Source organism: Mastigoproctus giganteus, chromosome 3 (assembly GCF_048544385.1).
Source record: "Mastigoproctus giganteus isolate SK-2022 chromosome 3, ASM4854438v1, whole genome shotgun sequence".
NCBI classification, from domain to species: domain Eukaryota; kingdom Metazoa; phylum Arthropoda; class Arachnida; order Uropygi; family Thelyphonidae; genus Mastigoproctus; species Mastigoproctus giganteus.
This window is the reverse complement of record NC_143577.1, coordinates 187,798,552-187,810,285: the sequence shown is the minus strand read 5'-3', so window position 1 is coordinate 187,810,285 and position 11,734 is coordinate 187,798,552. Positions and strand designations below refer to the sequence as shown.

Genomic DNA, 11,734 nt, shown 5'->3' with positions numbered 1-11,734 from the left:
TATTTTCCTTTGGGGATATTTAAAGCAATGTGTATAACCACTGTAAATTAGAACACTCCTGACCAGTGGCAGCTCGTGACTGATGTTTGGGGTTGCTGCATCTTAAAGTTACATTAAATTGCCTTGGTTATAAGACATGTAGACATACACAATAATAATAATAAGCAAGTTAAAAATACTACAAAACATTAATTAGACATTTACTATTAACAGACTTAACTTTTATTTAAAAACAAAATCCATTCTTCAGTTTTTTTGTTGAAAATAGATTAACTTTTTCATGCAAGTTTGGTGCACTGTTGACCAAGCTTTTCTCTATTGAAAGCATTGCTTGAGCATTTAGCCTTTCCTGATTCATAGTGCTCCTTAAAAATGTTTTTATTCTTTTTAATGTCGAATGGCAGCATTTAGGCTCTGAAGTAGTCATCAGAATGGCCAAAAGAACTTTTATGAGTTTTGTAAGTTCATCAAGAACTTCAGCTAGATTATTTTCTGAGATAAATCTCAGCAAGCCAGTGTTAATTTGCAATAATTGTGTAGATGTCTGCTATAGAAAACTTGTAATCTTGTAAGAAGTTTTTCTCTTTCAATCATGGGATATGCCTCAGTAGTCTTCCGTATTTTTCATTATTCAAGATGTGAAAATTCCAGTTGCTTCTGAAATTGTCTTATCTGCATTTGCTGTTGCTTGTAGTTCCTCCATGCACTTTTTTAAGGATCCAAAATTTTCATAAATGCTGTTCACGGTGCATGCGTATATTGAAGTTCCATTTTGTAGGGGAAGGTTGGGCAACACAGCTGTCCATATGCTTTCTGAGAACAGAGAGATGCTGTGGTGATCTTGAGAAAAATGTAGGTATCGACATGAGATTCGAAAAGAATATTCTTGAATCTCGGGTACTACTTGCTGCATTTCTCATAATCAGATTCAGTTGGTGTGCATAGCAGTGAATAAAACGTTCATTTTTGTGCACCTCTTTTATTTTAGCCTGAAATCCCCCTTTCTTGCCTTTCATCACACTTGTGCCATCAAATGTCTGAGCAACCAGTTTTTGAATATTTCCTTTTGAGGATTATGTCTAACTGATCCAGAATGCACTTCGATATTCGATCTGCTGTTTTGTTTTCAGGAGTAAAAAACACTCAAAAATGCCTCCATTCAGTTCATATCTCAGAACAATTACTATTTGTATATGTTCTGAAACATCTGTTGTGTCATCAGCCATGACAGCTACGAATGAAGTTTCTTTAATTTCTCTTTTTATTTCATCCTGGCATATCTGCAGCAAACAGTCCAGAATATCATTCTAAATAATTTTTGAAATGCCTTTTAAATGCTGCATTACTTTCTAAATGGTTCTTTAAATTGGAATCTAATGTACGGGCAAAATTTATTAATCATCTGAATACTCCTGGATTTTTAGAATCGTCTTTTTCGTCATGTCCACATAAAGTAATTTCAAACCGTCCACAAAATTTAATGCAGTCTATTTATTTTAGATAATACCTCACGATTCTTGGTAACTTTCTGTTATGTTTGCAGATTGAAAGTCTGTAGGCCTCACTAAGCTGTTCTTTAATATTTACGCTTCCTAAAAACGATAGTGAAATCACATTATCAATATGTTTCTTCGAACCTTCATGTTTTAGAGTTTTTCCTTTCATTCTGTTTATGTTTGTAAAGCCACTTTTTGTCCACATTGTCACCTCCAAACAGTAAACATGGAAAACAAAACAAAACAATGCATTTTTAACTTCACAACTACAAAGCCAACTTTTCCTTTGGTACCATTCAGTTTTAAAACTGCGAATATATTTTTTATTATTCCTTATTGCCCGCTGAGAAATTTGAATCTTTGGCGTGGGGCAGCCTTCTTTTTTAATCGCATTTTTTTTTTTTGGAGAGATAATTGTGAAAAACTAAATTGCTGAAGTTTATTCACAGTCACACGATCTACTTCACGGGGAAGCATGGAGGCCATGATCGAATCAAATTTCACAAAATCGTGTGTCGTAGAAATAACATTTTACTTGCACATAACCTCATAATATAACTTCAACTTACCAAGTTCAAGCTCAATTTGCAATTGAGCTGTAATCACATAATTGCACTGTTGAATGTTGAGTATTGACTTAACACTGATAATTATTTAGTTACTTAATGGGAATTCGGGTGAATAACTAAAAGACATTGTGGCTACACATCCATCATGGTCAACGATGAAATCTACACTGCCTGCTTTACAGTGACTTTGATTCGTTTCACTATAAAAAATGTATATCGGCAAGTTGCCAATAGCAACCAACTACCAGATATTCACTGGAATGCAAAATGTGTCACTGCTTGGTGCACGATGAGGCCTACGGTTAATTAAATTTCAAAGTTGGAAACGATTTCGTGTTTTTATTCATTTATTATTGAAATGATTACTGCAAATAGAGGATGTGCATACTATATGGGGGTCCTGTTAATAAAAATATTCATTGCGTTCCATTGTTCTTCACAAAATTTCATATAACTCCATTCACTGCATATCTAGATTTAAATAGCTGGGGGTGCTGCAGTACCTATGGACGAGCTGCCACTGCTCCTGACAGATTACCAAGGTGTGCATTTAAGACAAAAATGATATAGCCTATCATCATGATTCTTTAAACATGATGAATAAAGTGGAATTCTTCTATACAGAAGATGATCAAAGATGACTTGGACATCCTTTGTGAATGTGCATGTTACCACATTCTCAAACTTGAAATCACTTAGCAAAAACCACTATGCATATGTTGTATACCTTTTCATTTGCTCTATGTATGTGTGGCATATATTTACAATAAAATAAGCCATATAGTCTAGAGATATTTTATGACTAAATTATTTCCTATTGAGAAAAATGCATACCTCCTAACTTTTAGAAATCTAAATTTGTAAAGCTTTTAATACAGATCTGCTGTTCTATTGGGAATATATCAGAATATTTCTTCCAAATTAATACAATTAGTGCAATGGGAAAATTGTGTTATTGTACAATGTAATTAAGTCATTTGCTTCATTATGTATATTTTTAAATCCTCCCTCCCCCAGTCAGTTGTTTTTAATTTTCTGTACAAGGTGTTTGAAAGGTCTGAAATCAGGAAGTTGGTCAAAATTAATTTAGAATTAAATTAACTTTTAATGCAGAATTAAAATGATTCTGTTCTTTCTCTATTCTCTTTTATTCTATTATATGTTCTATTCTATTCCCTTTTGGTAAGATTAAAAGCATTTTCAATTCTGCATAATTACTGTGAGGATGATGTTGTTTGTTGTTGTTGTTGTTTTGGTTTTTAGGAGCATTAGCAACTAAGGCCATATTGCTCCGGGATATGCGGTGGTCATTCCCTGACCTTTCTGCATCCTCTGTATTTGGTGGTGACGGGCTCGAACCCCGGTCTAATCAAGAAGCATGTGATACGCACTACTGCTCCTTCCCACCTGGCTACGGAGGCACACCACTGTGAGGATGAATGAGGAACAATAAACACTATTCTAAAATTATATTTCAAAAATTGTTTTTGCTCCACAAATACTAGCTCACCTAACCTATTCTTCATGAATGCTCTTCTTCATGCTAGGAATGCAAAAGGTTCTGGCAAGGTTGATTTTAATTGTTTTTTGTTTTGAATCACAAGATTAATTTCTTACTATATATGAATCATTTCATAATTTATTTTCAGTACATAACATACAAAGGTGAATGTTTGAAACAAGCACTGTAAATAAATGATCTTGAAATTTATGTTACTTTAAATTGGATAATTTTAAACAATATCAACACAAAGAATTTGCTTAAGTGTCTACTCTTAACTTGAAAATAAATTTGCAAGATATTAGATGATGTGCAGAGAATTTTGTTCATAAAATTTACAAAATGCCTTCCTTTTTCTTTATTAGGCATTGTTTACTGTACATGAGTAAACCATCAAGCCCTTTTTAATTAGTCCTTGCAATATGGAAACTATGCAATAAAATTTGTAACATATTTATCTCATTAAGAACTACTCCAGTCAGAAAATGTCTCCACCCTTCTTTAACTATAAAGATTATACCTGCAGAAGCTCATTTTTGAATTTTAAAATATCTTGTACATACTTTGAGCTATATAATGTAATTGTGTATTGCCATATACACTCTCCTCCAATATGTATTAGGACACCTTATGCCTGGGAGGTAATGGTTAATCCTAGAAGCCACATGATAAGTAGATGATAGTACTAGTTAAAAGCAGGACATAAAAAGTATGCACGTTCAATGACAGGTAGATGCACAAAACAGGATGAGAAAAGACCTAGATCCTGTTACATGTGGGTGGTAGTAGGTTACCACATAGCAGGTATGTCCATTTGCCAGATAGCAAATGGACGTATCCTTGGTAGGACAGTCAAGATCAGCTATTAAGTACAGTAATACCCCGACTTACGCGAACTCGGAGTTACGCGGTTCTTGATTTTTTTTCGTTTGGCAATGCTGCCGCCCACTATCTTCAAGGTCGTTTTTCATATGTTATCGATATACGGTGCGACGGCGGAGAATGAGAGCGAAAGATGAACAAAATTCAACTTTGTTGCTTTTATGTTTTTTATATCAGTGAAGGGGAAACACATTTCACCATAATAACGTAAAAACCAACATAATTCCAGCTATCGGTATAATCGTAAATGCAATTAGATCGAGTTTACTACCAGTTTATAACAGATTTCACTAGCAGAAACGCAACTGGATTTTTATTGTTTTATGGTAGTAACCCCTAGAAATGTGAGGTGTTAATAGTGTATCTCTGCCTTTATGGTGTTGTTTATTCAGTTGCTACATGCGCGCAGCTTTGTTTATGCGTATCAAGCGTGCCTCCTCGTTTTGTAATTGTGCTTTATTCCCTAAAAATGAGTAAAATACTTAATTAAAAGGTGTGAAAAGGAAGCGTCCTGGTGAAGACACTGCAGATTCAGAGAGAAAAAGAAAAGCAATTATCGATAAACAGAGGCGGACTGGGTCAAAAATTCTTACCCGGGAAAATTTATAGTGGCCTCATACTATGGTTTATGGCCAAAATCACACTGGCCCACCGGGGTTTCCCCGGTAAGGCTTATGGCCAGTCCATCTCTGTCGATAGAGAAAAAATATGAAATTGTGAAACGCTTTGAGCGAAATGAAAGACCATGTGATATTGCACGTGCTACAGGCCTAAATGAAGCAACGGCGAAAAGCACATGACAATTGCAAACTTGACAGGTTGAAAATTGAAAAGGGCTCAATTGTAAAGGGCTTAAAAATTTTAGAAAACAGACTCCAACGAAGAACGCGTTATAGCTACAAAGCAAGGAATAAAAAAAATTATTAGCTTGCTACGAAGAAATTCTGCGTGAAAAAAAGAACGCGCTGTGTCGTCAGACGAATTTGTTAGATTTTATGAAGCCATCGACATCGAAATAACTTTTTTACGTAAGTCATTTGTTTTTTTTAATACATATTTTGTATTAATATGTATAAAGAACTGCAATTTTATTAATATTTTTCTTCTAAACTAGTGTTTTTGTTAGTCCTTGGTCCCAATTAAGCAAAATTTATATGTATTTATATGCAAAGTTGTACCCCGACTTACGCGAATTCGACTTACGCGATTTTCGTCGGACCCACCTATCGCGTAACTTCGGGGTATTACTGTACTGTATGCCAATAAGAAGACAAAAATAACATGACCATTCATTCCAAGCCAAGGCAGACAAAAGTTTATTAACCTAAAGAGCATGTTCACAGTTCAAACAGATAGAGAGATGAAATTGCTAAGAAATCTTTACTGTATTAATGAGATATCTGATGAGTGTAGGATCATCAGTAAAACACATCTTAGAATGGGCTACCATGATGGTGCAGCTGTTCATAAGATGAAACTGTCTCCCAGAAAAGCATGTCATTGATTATCCTGGTGAAGAGAACAGAAGCACTGGTGTTACAGCAGTGGCAGAACATGAAAAATGGTGACAAATCATGCTACACTGTTTCACCAGGACTGTACTGAATTATGTTCAATTCTGGGTCTGATAGTATGAGCCTGTTCTACCTGGTTTGGACTGATCCACTGTTTGTCACCAGTGAAATCACGAAAGCAGGTGGTTTGCTATGACATTTTTAACAATATTGCCTTAATTGCATTGTGGCAGTTCTTTGGAGAAGGGGCTGTATTTGTATCAATATAACAACATTCAGTGTCCAAGGAGAAATAAAACAGTGGTGTTGATTCTGCCATTTCCAGCCCAGGGCTCAGTTGTAAATCTAAGAGCAAATCTAGTTGTAGAACTAGAAGCAGCCTTGTGAGAGGAGTGAAGCAAGACTCCAGTCCGTACACTCAGAATGTGTAGAACATATTCTACTGCTCCACAGAGGGTCACTGATACCACTAAAGCCCAGCAGGATCATACTCAATATTAAAATTCCTTTTTTATCCCTAACTAGATGTTCTTCATTTAGTGTCTCAATACATGTTCAACGATAGTGTATATTTGAGTATAACAATGTCATAATTTATACAAGGCACCCGTTTGTTGCTAAGTTATTAAAAAAGAAACATGACACAGAACATACTACATAATAACTTATTTAACTTTTTTATATGTACATCAAAGTCTCACACTACTAATAATTTTAACACTTTATGATTTTGTTTCTTCTTCACTTCCACAAAGCTCAGTCATGTCACCCTCAGATGGTTTCTGAAAATTTAAAATCATTATTTCATTTAATAATGTATTAATATTTATACCTCTCATTATATTAATTTTAAATAGACATCCAAAAAATATGCATACAAGAAAGTACTTCTATGTTTATAAACTGTGAACTAGAACATTTTATGGCACTAAGCTGATAGCAAAGGGGCAAATAATAATAATAAAATAAGGTGAGAAAATAAAACGTCTCCTTGGTTTTATATCTTGTCTACTTCTAAATATTTATCTAATTGCTTTTTAAATATATATAAGACTAGGTGATAACTTAACCCAACAGCAGATTATTCCTTTGAATAAAGGAAAACTTTCTTATGCCCAGTTTACCATTATGTTTCCTTAATTTATATCATTCCCCTTATTTTGATCTTCCTAGAAAAGAAAATGTGTTCCATCATTAAGTTTTCTCAACCTTTCTAAGGTCTTAAACACCTAATTCGGATCATTATGGAGATGCCTGGTTTCTAAACTTTGCAGCTTGCAGAACTGGAGTCTTCTTGTATAAATATTTCTTTGAATCAGCTAGTCCTGTTGCTTTTCTTTATACTCTTTAAAGCAAGCCAATATCTTTTCTAAGATCATTGATTCTCTTTGTGCATGCTGTCTTCAGCAGTCTTGCTTATGTTGTTAAGAGAATTTCATGATGGACTCTTATTAACCAAAAGTCCTTTCATCTTCAGCATTGGGTGGACTCTAGCTCAGCTGATAATTTAACTTGGAATTACTGTCACCCAGATATGGAACTTTACAATTAATTGCCATTTTTTTCCAACGAGATGTATAATTTGTCTACCTTGCTGCAGCAACATTTCCTGGTTTGCATCATTGAAAAATCTCACAGGCAAATTTTTATGTCAGACTCCCCCATCATATTTCCCATTGCTTGCTCTTAATCAAATATCTCTCATATGGCAAGATATTTAGTACATGCTGCTAAATATCTATCTATCTTCTGCTCAACAGTATTCTTATGTGTCTATGCTTAAGTCTAAATTTTCTGCAGAACTGGGACTTAACTCAATACCAGATTTTTGAAACCTGGAAACATAATAGCAATTATACTGGTGGTCAAGTGTAAATGAAACCTAGTGTAAGATGAGGCAATGTTTTGATATAGTGCTGAAACTGCTATGGCAATTATAGCATATCTTTTGCTTTCCTGATCTTCATATTTTAAACCTTATGTTAAAAAAAAAAACTGTCAGAGTGGAAATTGTGTTAAAACAATTAATTTTATTAATAATAATTAACACAGTAGTGAAATACAACTGTAATAAACTTTTACACTACTTCCCTCAGTAGCATGTTTCCTGTCATCAAGCAAACTCCATATTTCCCATTGCTTGCTCTTCAAAACTAATGTTATTCTAACTGTACATCATATAAAATTTTAAACCCAATCCTTTTTTTTTTTATTTATTTAATTTTTTGTGTGTCAACTTAAGGCTTAGAATGCAATTGTGATGCTCATGAAATTTTCTTTCAGTTCCTTCTTCAGCAGCTGTGAGAAGCCTTCTCAAGGTGCATAATACATGAAATTGCCCACAATTGAGAAACCAATTAAAAAAGTCATTTATCCACTATCACATAAAAATAATAACAAAACTTACATTAACCCACTCATTTTTAAAATTTATATGACACATTTGAATAACAGTAGCCAGAACAACCAAAGAGAAACCTAAAAGATGGAGTTTGATTCACTACAAAAATGTGTTACATCAGAAGCTAAGGTGCAGTCTTATGAAATTCACAATAATTGAAGCAATGGCACTTGAAAGAAGATAGTGATTTCTAGATTAGTATTTTTTATTACTAAAATTTACAAAAAGTTCAAGATTTTTGAGAATTCTGGATTTAAGGTTTTACTGTATACAACAGTGATAGCAAACCTTTCCCAGCCTGCACGCCAAAAATAAGATGCAACAAAAATAACAATTTTTGCATGCCATACCATTGCTAGATTATGGAAAATTTGTTTTATGGTATAATAGACCATAAAATAATTTTTCTTCAAATAAAAATAGTTCTTTGCCCTACAAGTGGCAGTTTTTCTTCAAATAAAAATATACTTTGCCACTACAAGTGGCAGTTTGTTCCCTTGTAGCCTGTGCTAATTAGTTCGCCATCACTATACTATTAGCAGTGATAACTTGAAAAAGTAGGCCTGTACAACTGTCTAGTATGTCTTGTCTCTGAGCAAGACATACTAGACATACTGTCTTGTCTCTGAGCATTTTGCAGTAATCATGATCAGAGATATATAGGTCAAAACTTGATGAAAGGCATTCCACTTGGTAAAGAATTGTCATCAAAGGGATACTTAAAGATAATCAGTTTACTTTTTTTCCCCCATTATATTTTATATGGTGGTCCTGAACACTAAAATACTAGTACTGTGTGGGCTTAAGTTTGAGAAGACACGATATATGTTTCTACTGCATTTGAATTTCTACAGATTGGATTGTCATTTTCAAGAAATACACACATAATGGAAGGTTGTCCCAAAGAACAGAAGCAGGAAGGATAAATGAGGCACAGTTAGTTAGGTGTGTTTGGACTTAATGTGAATGAATGTTGATTAGCTGGGACACGTTTTTACTGATTTAATTCTAATTCAGAAGAACAGTGTCCATGGAAATATTTTCATAGAAAAGAAATGCAACAGAAATTGAATGTCTGTTTGATTACGAGTGGAGTGAGTTTGTGAGGAATCGTTAACTTCACTGCCCTCTTTTACACAGTCTGAGATTGGGAGGTTTTTTTAGGGGGAGGGGAGGAGTTCACCACAGATGTGGGAACAATATTCCATGGTAGAAATATTTGTAACAAACTTTTGTCAAGGAAGATTAGAAAAGGAGGGGAGGAAAGAGGGATTACAGATGCTTCATTAAGGATATATTCTCCATTAAAGGTATGTGAGTTGTATAGAAATTGGAATTGTTGGAGACAAGAGCAGCAGGTTTTTTTTTTTTTTTTGATGTAAGAAATACTCAACTTGAATTAAGAAATACTTAATTCAAATTAAGTATTTCTTACATAAAAAAAAAAAAAAAAGAGGACTGAGTTTAAGAAAGATTAAAGTTAATCATGTTGTCTTCTCTCCACTTAAATTACCTGAAAAATCAGCATTTAAGGAACTGGTTGTACAGAAGTTGTAGCTCTTTGTGTACAGCAGCGTTTCTCAACCTTTTTGCCGCATCACCCAACATATTTGTTTGTAATTGTACCGCGACCCAAATGTTTATAATATAAAATTTTTAAAAACCTGGTAGACTGGAATCACTGTATATTACATAAATAAATAAAATTATGCATATTTCACAATAACTCCTACATGTGAAAAGTAACATTCAGTACATTTCTACTGAGAGTGATTCAGACGAATTTCGATTTATAATGAATACTTCAATTTCATTTTTTATTATTTAAATTCAACTATGGAAAAATGTAAGATTAATGATTTTAAATAAAACAGGCTGTTTCAAAATTTTAAAATCACTAAAATAGTTTGAATTATATTTATTAAAAACTCTTACGTAAATAATACAAGAGAATATTTAATGACTTTGTTGTTGTTTATCCTCAATTAATTTATTAATTCTTACTTCAGTAGAATTAGTTAATGCTATTCTCATTGTTGAACTTATGTCGAGTCAGTTTCTGAACTTATTTTTCGTAACAACCATTGTTGAAAATCCACTTTAAGCCAAATAAGTTGTTGCAAATGGAAGTAACAACAATTTTATTGCCTTTTCACTCAGAGTCCGATATTCTTCTTCAATTTGTAACCAAAATTTAGGTAAATTATTCTGGTTTTCTTTAAATTTTATTTTCAAACTCTTGTCTGTTTATAATTCAATTAAATTTTCTTCTTCTGATAGAGATAAATTATTTGATTCACATTGTTGAAAAAGATTTATTACCCACATATTGCCCAAATGAATATCTCCTGTAGGTGGGAAATATTGAATGAACTTTTCTTTTAATTTTAATAAATGATTTTGTATAACTTGATGTATATCCAAAATTTCCTTCTGAGTTATCATGTTGTCTTCAACCATTTGTCAGAATGATGGAAACATATCAAAACAATAATTTTTAACTTTGTTTAACCAGAGGTCAAGTTTTTTTAACAAAAGCTTCTATTTTATTATAACAAATAAAAAGATTGGTCTGATTTCCTTTCACTGACAAATTTAAATCGTTCATTAACGAAAATATGTCAGCTAGATAGGCAACTTTAGCAAGCCACAAATTACTTTTTTAAAATATTCACTTAATGTTGACTTCTGGTCATTTAAAAATATTTCAAATTCTACTCGAAGTTCGAATAATCGTTTCAGAACTTTTCCTCTTTCAAGAGGAAATGTTCTGAAATTCTCATATAAGATGGCTTGAAAGCCATCTTATATGAGAATGTAACAATACCTGTTTATGGGCTGAACCCATTTCTTCACACATTATATTAAAGTTACAGCTGTTTACTGCACTCTTTCAAATTTGGTTAACTATTTGTACACACTGATTTAAAATGTCATGTAAATCTTCACTCATATCTTTTGTAAATAATTGTTTCCGATGAAGAAAACAGTGAGTTGTTGTTATTAAATCTGGATGAGCAATTTTCTTTATGCGTGATTCTAAACCCCCTATGCTTTCCTGTCATTGCTGCAGCCCCATCAGTACAAATCCCTATACAATTATTCCAAGAAATGTTTTTTGTTTGGAAATATGAATTGATGTTTTTAAAAATTTCTTCTGACGTTGCTGAAGACTAATTTCAAAGAACATAGTAATTCTTCCTATATATCTTTACATGTAAAATCAATATATTTGGTGTAAACCAATATTATTGCATAATACTGGGATTTTTGTATTTTTTCCGCCAACACTATAAGTCGACAGATAAGCGATTTGTCTTATGACCTTGAATTACAAGGTCATAAGACAAATCGCTTATCTGTCGACTTAT

General features: G+C 33.1%; 1 protein-coding gene across 1 annotated transcript in view; it reads right to left on the bottom strand.

Annotated features, from left to right (window-relative positions):
- Positions 1 to 6,653: 6,653 nt before the first annotated feature.
- The window catches only part of Dtd (D-aminoacyl-tRNA deacylase), a 42,804-nt gene continuing 37,723 nt past the window's right edge, over positions 6,654 to 11,734 (bottom strand). The window contains exon 6 of the mRNA XM_090370786.1: positions 6,654 to 6,744. Within this exon, the coding sequence (XP_090226912.1) occupies positions 6,685 to 6,744 (60 nt within the window). The 3' untranslated portion in view covers positions 6,654 to 6,684. The remainder of the gene's footprint in view (positions 6,745 to 11,734) is intronic.